Source organism: Palaemon carinicauda, chromosome 3 (assembly GCF_036898095.1).
Source record: "Palaemon carinicauda isolate YSFRI2023 chromosome 3, ASM3689809v2, whole genome shotgun sequence".
Classification (NCBI taxonomy): domain Eukaryota; kingdom Metazoa; phylum Arthropoda; class Malacostraca; order Decapoda; family Palaemonidae; genus Palaemon; species Palaemon carinicauda.
This window is the reverse complement of record NC_090727.1, coordinates 97,905,454-97,919,247: the sequence shown is the minus strand read 5'-3', so window position 1 is coordinate 97,919,247 and position 13,794 is coordinate 97,905,454. Positions and strand designations below refer to the sequence as shown.

The window sequence follows — 13,794 nt, the reverse complement described above, 5'->3', positions numbered from 1 at the left end:
ATTTTGGGGATATTCAATTTTTTTACCTCAAATATCATACTTTGCCTGCATATATTTTTATAAGGATGGTTTTAATCTTAAGAGGACGTCCTTAGTCAGTTTTTAAAAGTAAAAGGGTCTTTTAACTCCTTTCTTCCTAATATTTATGAGGGATCAAATTTCTACCCTTTTTGGAAAAATCCCTAAAATCGTTGAAAATCATGTTTTGAATACTTGTTGTGATATCAATTGCTATTGTTCTATTATAATCATTGTGTTTAGAATAGTACAGTGTATAAGGGGTGTTTTCAGTTGAAAAGGGTCCAAGGTCATGTTCATCACGGATTACATAATTATCCAATATGATCAAATTGCTTTAAAAGTCAAAATTGCTTTTCCACTGAGTTACTTGTATGCACACATAGGCAGTCATTTAAGTTCAACTACTTAACTTCTAACATATTCACTGACTAGCTTGTTTGTATCATCATCCTCTGCATTTGTATTATTGTCTGTCGCATTAGGTAGCACGGGAGATGGAGTCAAGGCTTTCTTCCAGACAAGGGCTTGGTAGTTAGCGCGCCTTATATGTTTGTCAAGCGCATCTTTAGTTGGTGGAAGGGCGTCAAGAGTTTTCTTTCCTTGGACAAACGTCTTTACTCTTGTTTCATTAATGAGATTGCAATCTTTTTCATAGAGCCTGCACCTGATATTGCTTCGGGAGTCAGCTCCACAGACCCTAGCTGTTCCAAACTTTCAGGTTCCTGAATGAATACTTTCCACGCTGTTTTCTTTCCCTATCCTGCAAATTGACTGACACTATCGCATCCTGTGATTGCATGAAAAGCTATAACGTTCTTTACAATCTCCTCGAGGAGTTTCATCTCATGTACTGGAAAGTATGGCCGTTTACCCGTTTTACCTGTGTACATCCATATTTGTGCTGGTAGCCTGTCTCTGAAACCAAGTGCCAACACTAGCACATCTGTGTCTCTGCATTCCAATACCACTCTTGCATACCCATTGATACATGCATCTTCAGCGTGAAGTATGAGACAAGTATCGGCCTCTTCTTGTGTCGATTTGAGGTGATCAATAGTCCGACTTGAGGATGACCAAACCCCTGAGACATCTTCAAAGCCTCCAGCTAAAACAAGCTTGTACTCAGATGACAGCTCTCTTTCAGCTTTCTCAACAAGGGATCTAGATAGAAAAGCAGCTAGATCAGCTTTATTTGCAGCCAAACTCATAAAGGATTTTCAGTTGGATGGAACTTTTACAGCTTTTGAACTGATGACACGTCTAATTGGTCTTGCTTTTCCAGCTCGTTTCTTACGTGTACCTGATTTTATTGAATTATCAATGTACCGATCAAACAGGACATCAATCCGTGAGCATGTTGTACCAAAGCGGTTCAAGATCTTTGTGCAGAATACTTCACCTAGGTCATCAAAGGTTTTGACATTTTCTGGGTTTCCAATAGCTTGTATTAGTGCTTGACCATCGATAAGCAGGCATGTTTTGGCTTCACTCAAGGGAAGTGTAACTGGGATCTCTATATCCTTTGCCAGCAAGTCCTGTAGCTGAGCTTTATCTGTTGTATGAAGTTGACGATTTGTTCCAGCAAATGCCCTTGGGACTGGGGATAGTTCATGCTGTAAGATACTGACTAAGTCTACCTCTCTCCCACTTTGTGAAACAAGGAACAATCTGTGAACGGTCGGCTTTGACTTCCTTCTGTTTCCCACCTACTGAAGGAGCTTGAGTTTTGTACATGGAGCTGACGGCTGCAGTTTTTGTGCGGCTATTTTTCCATAGAAGTCCTTTGACTTTTCAAGAAGTCTGGTGGCTACAAAGGATTCCAGAAGTGACATTCCGATTATTGGGGCTTTCATTATATCCATTGTAATTTCTTCTGGAACAACGTCTTTTGTTGTCAGGCAAACTAGGTCCTCGTGATGTTCTTCACTGAAGCTAAATACACCAAATCTTTTGAATTCTTCCATTATCTTCTGAACATCATCTTCGTCTCTTTTAAGGGGAGTAGGGCCAGACTCTAGGTGACACCATTCATCATCGGTATCATCATCTACATGGAGGTTAAACATTTTAAATGTCGCCTCTGCCAATCTTGCCTTTTCATTGTACACCAGACACCATTTATCTCTTGCAGCCTTCCGCTTTGTAATCGCAATGATTCCGCCGCTGACCTTTGACACCTTATTTACATGCACGAGGGCCTGATCAATTGATACCTGCGAGAATTTCTTGTTTGTCCTTTTCACTGAAAATTTCCCTCTAACAAACTGATCATGAACATAAGGAGCTTTTTCAGACGTTCTAAATGTTGCTTACTAGTGAAAGTTGAGTAGCAGTCCTTATGCTAGTGAACCTTTTCAAAATCCAAACTTTCGGATTGCAACCAGTCTATTGTATCTGGATACTTACAACAGTTATGTGCGATTCGAATATTCAATGCCTGCTGTATAGATTCAACCCCACGAGGGGTTGATTTACATAAAGTATCTACACTTCCTTTTTGGCAGATAATACATTTGTTGAGCGAAATGTTCTCTATGCGCTGGCGTTTAAGACTTTCTATCGCAGCAACTGGCTCCATGGTCTGAAATCATATAGTTTAGCTTTAGAACTCACATTAGGGATGTGGGAATAAAGTAAAGATGACATATAACTTTTGCGATGCCCCCCTCCCAAATTGCTGGGAAAAATAATTTTGAATGCAAGAGCCATATGGTATATTAATAGGCTGTACATCAGTAGATCTATAGCAGTCACATGATTTAAGTAAGCATGACTGACGAAAGTTTTAATCCTTTAAACAAAACATGCTCACAGAAACATGTTATTGATTATGAAATGGTCCCTAAGAAGCACATGTTGCAATACATTTCACTAGTTTCTAATTGCCACATGAATTAGACATGCATCACTTACATCAAGCGACCCCTACTATGCACTGTGGTTTACTATATTATGAGATCAAACTTGCCTTGCTTAATCAGTGATCGTTGAGACGGGAAAAGATGAATTTGTCACAATTGAGAGAGTGAAAGTCATCCACCATCTTAAAACAAAAGACTTCATAATGCTGCCATCTATGTGCAAACAAGACTACTAAACATTGAGCAACATATGGTCCATAGCATTAGGCCACCAGGATTAGGCCTGACAGGATTAGGGTTAGGGTTGGGGTTGGAGTTAGAGTTAGAGTTAGGGTTAGGGGAGAATTTCACAACATGTGGTGTATACCGTGAAATTATGTAATCCATGATGAACATGACCTTTGACCCCTTTTTTAACTGCATGTACCCTTTATTCTACATCTCTAAGCTTCTTATATAGGCCTATATAATAACAGCAATTATTATCACAACAAAGTAGTCAGAACACGATTTTCAACGATTTTAGTGATTTCCCAAAAAAGGGTCGAAATTCAATCCCTCATAAAATCTAGGTAAGAAGGAATTGAAAGACCCTTTTACTTTTAAAAACTGCCCAAGGATGTCCTCTTAAGATTAAAACCATCTTTATAGAAATATATGCGGGCAAAGTACGATATGTGAGGTCAAGAATATTGAATACCCCCCAAAATAGATAATCACGTGATCACGGGACCTTTGACCTTATCAGGACTCTTAATTTCAAATACTTCATATTTGTTTATTTCATTGTAAAGGTGTTATCATAAGCTACAAAATGAGGCATCATAATCATGTATAGCATACAACATGGTTAAGCTACAGAGTGTTTCCTAAACGAGGCTTCAGCTTTTTCGTCGTTTTTTTCAAATCGCGTATTCGCTAAAAAGGGTTAATTTTGGCCCTTCTTGGAAAAATCTCAAGTGTCATCCACCCTTACTGAATGCAGAACATCATATTCTAACAAGATATGGCGGATGCCGGCTTGTAACAGAAAATTATTTTGAAAAGGCAATTTTCAGGTTTCGCCCCTCTACTAATATACTAATAAAAGAATTAAATCGCAATTGTATTATATTGAAAATTTTTGTGAAAGAATAATTTTATAATATATTATAGCTGCAACATTTTCCTGAAAAGGAATCGTGTGACCTGTTGAAAAACTTTTGAAATGTTCTTTATATTTCACATTTAGAAATAAATTTCCATTTGTATTTTTCAAAGCATTTAAATATTTGATTTACAACTTTTCTTGCTCGAGATTGAAAAGAAAAATGTTTCCAATGGTACGAGTGTAGCCTGGAGGCCCTATAATATTCTAGATATGTCTTTGCACTTCGCTGAGGTTGTCTTTTTGGGAATGAAGAACGCAAAAGGAATATTGAATGAGAGGTGAATTTTTAGAAAGACATAAAAGTGTTTCATAACTAACCTTTTTCTTTATCACTAACAATATTCATTAAATGCGGCGAGATTCAAACCACGTTCTGGTAACGCTTTCATGAGTAAGGGAAAAAGGATTTTCAGTCGTTACATAGAAGAAGAAAGGTTTGCTGTATGGAGTTCAGATTCAAGGTCACCAATGTAACTATATGTAATATTTTTCAGTTGCTTTACAACACTCTTATCTGAGACAATAAGGATACTTAGGACTCACTCAGGTAGCTTATTAAACTCCTCAAGTTCTTGGCCATAGAATAATTGTGAACGACATAAAATTATTAATACGTAAGTTGACTTTGGTCATTTTGATTAAATTTTTTGCAACATGAACCTGTTGTAGATTTTCCAGAGTATTGCATACATACATACATACATACATACATACACACTAGTGTACCCTGCCGTCAAAAAATACAGCTAAATATTTAGATAGATATGCGCATGCATGCACACGACCGCAAATATTGTAGATTACCTCTCGTGGTGCCCACTCTCACCGGAGTATGACTACTTCCTTTCTGCTCTACCCGAAGGGCGGGCAGAGAACGGAAACAAGTATATATATATATATATATATATATATATATATATATATATATATATATATATATATATATATATATATATATATACACAAATGAAATTAGCGAAAAGGGAAATAATCTCACATCATTTTAATGTGTATCCAGTTAGAGAGAGAGAGAGAGAGAGAGAGAGAGAGAGAGAGAGAGAGAGAGAGAGAGAGAGAGAGAGAGAGAGAGAATTAACACCACAGAAACTCACGGCGAAAGAAGTTCTCGTCTCAGAGTCCAGTCGTTCGATTTGATTTGACTTTGGCGTCGTTTTTAAAATTTAGATTTAAATCTGTAAATCATAATTTCATTTAAGTAACTTGTTCTTTATTTGAGTTTATGACTAAGTGACTTGATTTGCACATGCCTATTCCATGCCTATAACCGTAAAAGGTTTACAATGATAACTACTTAAGCGAAGTCGAAGTTAGAATTGAAGACATTCGAACACCAAATACGTGTATTTCTCGATTAGGATAAAATGAATGAATTTTGACACGCAAAACTAGGCCTACGACATTGTCTTTTCATGTAAATTTCCTCTATTAATTGAATACTTTGGGATAACTACATGAGAAGATAGTTATTTCTCTTACAGTTAGTCTAGTGAAGTGACAGGATGGCTTATGGGAGAGAAAGGATACAACCAACTGGGTGGGACATAGATTTTTTGCTCGACCTTGACCTTGACCTTTGACCTTGACATGTATTAATTGGCGTGGATGTTCATACGCTGAAATATGAACTAAATTGGAATTCTGACAACGATGTTCAAACTTATGGCTAATTACGTGAATTGGACATTTTGCTTGACCTTGACCTTTGACCTTGACCTTCCAAAACTTAGTAATTTCCATCTTTTTCCATAAAGGTCAATCCCTGCAAGTTTCATTACTCGACGATTAAAATTGCGGCCAGGAAACTGTTCACAAACAAACAAAAAACACGTGCAAATTAGAAACACATAACCGGGGGTAAAACATAACCTTCCAACTTCGTTGGAGGAGGTAGCTAACAATGCTTTCAAATCAATTGTCTTTCCTGAAGCATTTTTAATCCTGACATTCTCAAAGTTGTGATGTGTAAGGTCTTTGAGTACAGGAGTCAGGTGAGGCTAGATACTTATCCTCTATCCCTTGACGATAGTTTGGAACATGAGAGAGAGAGAGAGAGAGAGAGAGAGAGAGAGAGAGAGAGAGAGTTTTACGTGAATGAAAGTAATAACAGATTAATCAAATATTTGATGTGATCATTGATGTTCCCGATACTTATTTCCCAGAGCATAACGGTTCAAATAAGAATACATACATGCATATACGAAGGCAGTTCCCCCAATTTTGGGGGGTAGCCGACATCAACAATGAAACAAAAACAAAAGGGAACCTCTACTCTCTACGTTCCTCCAGCCTAACAAGGGACTCAACCGAGTTCAGCTGGTACTGCTAGGGTGCCACAGCCCACCCTCCCACATTATCCACCACAGATGAAGCTTCATAATGCTAAATCCCCTACTGCTGCTACCTCCGCGGTCATCTAAGGCATCGGAGGCAGCATCAGGGCCTACCGGAACTCTATGAATGGTAATAAAGCTGGTTGGGGTGTGGTGGTTCGTGAATATTATGAAAATGATGTTATTGTGGATGAAATGATGTCTAAGAGGATTGAAGATGAAACATCGTCTACGGTAGCAGAGTTACATGCTATACATGAGGGTCTCAAAATGGTAGTTAATAAAACAAAGGATATATTTGTATTCGTTGATTCCCAGAGTGCTTTGTTAGCCTTAAATAGCAAAACCCCCACTAATAGCGAGGTGGTTGTTCTTTGTAAAGGGTTGGTTTGTCGGCTTCAGGAGAAAGGAATAACGGTAAAGTTCTGTTGGGTTCCGTCTCATATAGGTATTTCATTAAATGAAGTTGCCGACAATCTGGCCAAGGAGGCCACAAGAAAGCCTGACATTGACATAGAAACCTCTATGAGCCTTAGTAGAATAAAACGAGGAATGGAAATAAAACGAGAGGTTTGGGGAACAGAAAAGGCTTTAAAGATCTTGGAAGAGGGCAACATCAGTATGAGGCATTATTTGCTTGTTACTGAAAATACCAATGTTACATACGGCAAGGTCCTTTCTAAAGTTGATACTTTTGTTATGAGAATGAGGTTGGGGTATAATTATTGTTGGCAATATATTGATGGTGATGGTATACCCTGTAGATTGTGTGGTGAAGCATACTCGCATACTCTGCATCATTATATGTTAGAATGTGATAAACTTAGGGAATTTAGAAATGTTTCTATTAATAGTGTTACTGAGCAAGTTTGCTTTGTCTTCAATAATAATATCGCAAAAAAAAATTGTTAACAAGTTTCCTAGGTTTTACTGGAATAGATAAAAGAGCATTGTAATAAGTTTTGTTGGGGATGCATTAGCATGCTAATACGTCCCATTTGATGTATCTATATGTCAATAAACTTTTTTGAATTTGAATTTGAATTTGACTGCGTCACAATCGCTCGCCATTCATTCCTATTTCTAGCACGCTCTCTTGCCTCTCTCACATCTATCCTCCTATCACCCAGAGCTTCCTTCACTCCATCCATCCACCCAAACCTTGGCCTTCCTCTTGTACTTCTCCCATCAACTCTTGCATTCATCTCCTTCTTTAGCAGACAGCCATTTTCCATTCTCTCAACATGGCCAAACCACCTCAACACATTCATATCCACTGTAGCTGCTAACTCATTTCTTACACCCGTTCTCTCCCTCGCCACTTCGTTCCTAACCCTATCTACTCGAGATACACCAGCCATACTCCTTAGACACTTCATCTCAAACACATTCAATTTCAGTCTCTCCGTCACTTTCATTCCCCACAACCCCGATCCATACATCACAGTTGGTACAATCACTTTCTCATATAGAACTCTCTTTACATTCATGCCTAACCCTCTATTTTTTACTGCTCCCTTAACTGCCCCCAACACTTTGCAACCTTCATTCACTCTCTGACGTACATCTGCTTCCACTCCACCATTTGCTGATCCACCTCCTCAAGTAACTCTCCATTCAACATGACATTCAACCTTGCACCACCTTCCCTTCTCGTACATCTCATAACCTTACTCTTACCCACATTAACTCTCAATTTCCTTCTCTCACACACTCTTCCAAATTCTGTCACTAATCGGCCAAGCTTCTCTTCTGTGTCTGCAACCAGTACAGTATCATCCGCAAACAACAACTGATTTACCTCCCATTCATGGTCATTCTCGTCTACCAGTTTTAATCCTCGTCCAAGCACTCAAGCATTCACCTCTCTTAGAATGTTCCTATTTAATAATTGATTTTTAATCTTTTGAGTTGATAATTGGTTTTACCATTATAGTTTTTCTTTCTTTCTTTCATAAAAAATACTTATAAATCATTAGGTAACAAAATTGACTAATGTACAGTATATTAACATATAGGACACATCTCAGCATTAGGCCTATAGTGGAGGCTCAGCCTCATGCATGAGACTGCCATGTTTCAAATTTATCAAAATCTGTAATTAACGCCTACATAATATCGTGATTCTCATTTAAATTATATCATGAGAGAGAGAGAGAGAGAGAGAGAGAGAGAGAGAGAGAGAGAGAGAGAGAGAGTAGCATCTCTCTATGTCTATAGGACAATATCATTTCCCTAACACTGATACTGCGCTTGGCCTTCTACTTACATTTGGCACAGACGTTTTACCTTGTAAATGAATGTATGGAATTGAACTCTCTCTCTCTCTCTCTCTCTCTCTCTCTCTCTCATATTTGATAACTCACACATCGTAGACTACTCTGTCAGGAGAACACACACACACACACACACACACACACATATATATATATATATATATATATATATATCCTTTCTGAGTGGGGACACCTTAATGTGGTGAAAGGGTTTGCATAGCACAATGATCAGCAAAGGTGTACTAGGTTGGTTTGGTGTGAGCGATCAAATTAAAGTCTCTCACCATCATCAATGTGTATACAATGGATCTACTGAACCTTCCGGAGCATCTACTGTAAATATGTGGAGACGAAAATATATGGGAAAGCTTTATCCCATTGGGAAACACTGACTAAACCATGAGTTGTTTCTCACAATGTTTCGCTCAGAACCATAAATGTTCAAGTATAGGCTATTCCTCCAACGTAGTCTCTATCGGCAATTCTTCAACAGTCATATTACTCCTCTCTCTCTCTCTCTCTCTCTCTCTCTCTCTCTCTCTCATATATATATATATATATATATATATATATATATATATATATATATCTATCTATCTATATATATATATATATATATATATATATATATATATATATATATATATATATATATATATATATTTGTAATTCATCAGGGCACACGAGAAACTATTATATTTTTATTCTATCATCTTTTTTCGTAAAATTAATTCGAAAAGTAGTAAAAAAGTATGTAAAAAGTTTTACTATAATTACATTGCACTTCCAAATTATCATCTGAGAGAGAGAGAGAGAGAGAGAGAGAGAGAGAGAGAGAGAGAGAGAGAGAATTCGTAACCCCTCTAAATCAAATAATGGTATTAAGTTATCTATAGACTCTCCCAACCGCCTGCATCCTTAGCTCACATGTCACTCCTCAGTCAGCGAGTCAGGTAGCAGACGTCAGCAGGACTCGATACAGCAAGTCAGCACTGGTCAGCAACTCAAATGTGGTGACTCGACAACGATTCACCTTTGATCTCTCTCTCTCTCTCTCTCTCTCTCTCTGACCAAAGTTCGTAATACAAAACTTTAACCTTGAATTTTAACGATTTTACCAAAATCTGTTGAATTTCTCTTTTCAAAATTATTCAGCTCATAGATTCTACAAATAAAGTAGGCCTATGTGACATAATTTTATTAATCGAATCTGACATTTTTTGTTATGTATTTGTAATTTGGCCTTTTCAAATTCATTCGTCATTTTTCGCTAATAGTAAAAGAAGATGCTTTCTTTAAAATAGTGTCAGTTACGCAAAAATTCATTAAATGATCATATATATATATATATATATATATATATATATATATATATATATGTGTGTGTGTGTGTGTGTGTGTGTGTGTGTGTGTGGGTTGAGAGAGAGAGAGAGAGAGAGAGAGAGAGAGAGAGAGAGAGACTAGGCCTATGCTCTATTTGAAAGATTGTTTGTCTTTTACAATATTTACCTGCCTAATACGATGCCAGGATCATAAAAGCCTTATTTTCCTCTCAGTGTTTAAAGGTCGCTCATGAATGTCAGTGGCAAGGGACAGTGACAATGCCCTAGAGACTGACCATATACACATATGATCAGCGCCCAAGTCCATTCTTCACCCAAGCTATGACCAGGGAGAGCTAGGCAATGGCTCACGATGACTCCGCATATAGACCTATAGGTTCCCTCAAACACCCGATACTTAACTCGCAAGGATGGTGGGGTTGCAGACACCACAAGAAACTATACAGGTTGAGTGGGTCTCAAACCCCAGTCGGGCAGATTGCCAGGCAGTTAACAAAAGCAATAGAGGTGTTGAATTAATTGTCTTTCCCCAAAGGCTTTTAATCGTGACATTCCCAAAGTTGTGATGTGGAAGGGACCGATGCGAAAAGGCTAGATAGTAATTAGGCCTCTGTGAGTGTGCACGAGTCAGGTGAGGCTAGATCCTTATCCTCTATCCCTTGGTGAGGATAGTTACTTCGAAGCATGTACATTGCACCTAATTAATCATGACACAAAATCTCTCTTTTTCCATTTCCCTTATCTCTCTCTCTCTCTCTCTCTCTCTCTCTCTCTCTCTCTCTCTCTCTCTCTCTCTGCAAGTTCCTTAGATTCTTGTTTAGTATTAATCAGAGTCTACTAGTATCACTGCTACTATAAATACTAGTATTTCTTCTATTATAACTGCTGGTATCACTACTACCATAACTAATAGTATCACTACTACTGTCACTACTAGCATAACAACTAGTATCCCTACTACTATCACTACTATCATAACTACTAGTATCACTACTACCATAACTACTACTATCACTACTAGTATAGCAACTAGTATTACTACTACTATAACTACTAGTATCACTACTGCTATCACTACTAGTATAACTACTACTATAACTACTTATATCACTACTACTATAACTGCTACTATAATAACTGGTATCACGACTAGTATAACTACTACTATCACTACTAGTAAAACTACTTTTATCATTACTAGTATCACAACTAGTATATCTACTACTATCACTACTACTATAACTACTTGTATCACTACTATTTTAACTACTACTATAACTAATAGTTTCACTACTACTATAACTACTAGTATCACCACTACTATAACTACTATTATGACTACCATTATCACTACTAGTATCACTATTACTATAACTACTATTATTATTACTTTTATCAATACTAGTATAACTACTAGCATAACTACTAATATCAATACTACCATTACCACTACTATAACTACTAGTATCACCACTACTATAACTACTAGTATCACCACTACTATAAATACTACTATAACTACTGCTATCATAACTACTAGTATCACTACTATTACCACTACCATAACAACAAGTATCACTGCTACTATTACTACTATTATAACTACTAGTATCACCACTACTATTACCACTACCATAACAACAAGTATCACTACTACTACTACTACTACTACTACTGATGATGATAATACTACTAATAATAAATTGATGATATGGATGGAGTCATTATTGTTACTTAAAAGATATTAAGAACTTTGATTCATTGAGCAAGATGAAAAGACGTCTTAGGCAAGAAGGACTCTTCTCCTCCTCATTAGAAGCACAATCACTCGAAACTACCATTTCGATTTCCACTTCAATTTGACACAAATAGTTATCATGTCACTCCTTTCCTATGCAAATAACCAGGAATTATTACAAATTAATTACACTTATTACTTATAATCTTATATGATTCAAGAATTACATTTTTTTTTATAATATTCATTACACAAAGCCGTTATCAATTAAGTGGAAGTCAAGGCCAATTGACTTAAGCGGGAGGAGGGCGGGAAATAAAGGCGGGAAATCTCAGTTTGGGATTCTTCTAGAGATTGGTCGGACACTTCGTCTTGTTTCATTAACCGGAACATTGAGTAGTGTGTGCATGTATATATATATGCAGAAAGGGAGAGAGAGAGAGAGAGAGAGAGAGAGAGAGAGAGAGAGAGAGAGAGAGAGAGAGAGTAGCCCCTTTCTTATGATAACGGTGAACATTTCTTTCAAAGCCAGAAGGGCGTATGTGACAGTAGAAGGATTTTCTTCTCTATTCCTTCATCTTTAAGGTCGATAACTCATGAGTAGCTTCGATCTACTGCATATCAATAGGTCTCTTTTAATAGAAATATATTTGAACATTATAATTTTGTTAATAATGGAGAAAATAAGGTCGGTAACATGTTGAAAATATCAACAAATAATAAATTCAGGGCATGGATTAGAATTTATATTTCAAACACTCCATGATTCGAGTGCCTGATGAGCGGCGGTGCCAAATTTTCTCCTGACTACATTATTTCCCTTCCTAATATTGGCTAGAAAACCTTCAATTTACATTTAGAAACAAGTGAGGCTAAATAAATACTACCTTCATCATCATAGGGTATAAAGGAATGTAATTATCTCTCTCTCTCTCTCTCTCTCTCTCTCTCTCTCTCTCTCTCTCATATACTCTTAGTCTACTATTCCGTTGTTCTTAAATAGCGCTACCTGTTGACTTGAGTATAAATGAAATGTGGATGTGGCCGTGTGTGGATGTGTGTGTGGGTATAAGGATGGAAATCTAAGCGGTTTGTGGATATGAGAGAGAGAGAGAGAGAGAGAGAGAGAGAGAGAGAGAGAGAGAGAGAGTTAACTAAAATTTTTACCAGGTTTCTGTTGCTATAAATTGTAGCCACATATTTTTTTCTAAAGAAGAGTAATAATCATAACAACAACAACAACAACAACAACAATAATAATAATAATAATAATAATAATAATAAACGTATGCAGCTGAACGAAGGAATTTCGAAAGAAAATGTAAACAGCACCAAAAGGTGTTCTGGTTGGTAGAAGTCCCCAAGAAGGGAAGAGCAATAACACTATCTTCCCCCATAGAGTCTTTCTGTCACCTGCTTTTTCCTGGCCTGGGCTGTTCACGGACACCACTAGGAGGAGGAGGTTGGTTGTATCACGCCCTTCTGTCATAAAGTCTCCTAAAGATTCATTTGGCTAATTATTGCTAGACATCTTTCTCGGTGGGTCTACTGTACCTTCGCGAGTATTTGCTCCAAATCTCTGAAGGAGACGAAAATAAATGGAAAAGTCTTATCACAACGGGAAATACTAACTAAACCTTGAGTTGTTTCTCACTATGTTTCGATCAGAACCATAAATGTTCAGTCTTTCTCCAACAAGCACTCACTCACACTGTTTCCAACATTTTTCAACATAACTATTCCTCTAACTCATTCCAAAGGGCGAAGCTATATGAAACTATCGTTCAATTCCGAGGAAAACTCTGTAATCCTTTGGGCTAAATAATAAAAGAATATCGTTCAACTCAGATGAACATAAGAGAGGCTCCCTAGTCCGAGTGCTTTTGAAATAACAGTAAATATGGAACCGTAATCATTTGCGACTTTTTCACTTATAATAGTCATAATAATAATAATAATAATAATAATAAGGAATGTTTAACCTCCTGCTTGAACTTGAAATAATCTCTCTCTCTCTCTCTCTCTCTCTCTCTCTCTCTCTCTCTCTCTCTCAG

At 37.1% G+C, this 13,794-nt stretch overlaps 2 protein-coding genes across 2 annotated transcripts in view; both read right to left on the bottom strand.

Moving 5' to 3' along the window:
- The window catches only part of LOC137632944 (uncharacterized), a 98,979-nt gene extending 97,968 nt beyond the window's left edge, over positions 1-1,011 (bottom strand). The window contains exon 1 of the mRNA XM_068365071.1: positions 902-1,011. Coding sequence (XP_068221172.1) covers positions 902-1,011 — 110 coding nt within the window. The remainder of the gene's footprint in view (positions 1-901) is intronic.
- Positions 1,012-11,264: 10,253 nt separating this feature from the next.
- Positions 11,265-13,464, bottom strand: LOC137632939 (uncharacterized). The gene is made up of 2 exons (XM_068365059.1): positions 13,451-13,464; positions 11,265-11,676 (listed from the first exon to the last, which is right to left on the bottom strand). Exons 1-2 carry the CDS (start codon positions 13,462-13,464, stop codon positions 11,265-11,267), a joined length of 426 nt encoding a protein of 141 aa, XP_068221160.1.
- Positions 13,465-13,794: the final 330 nt, after the last annotated feature.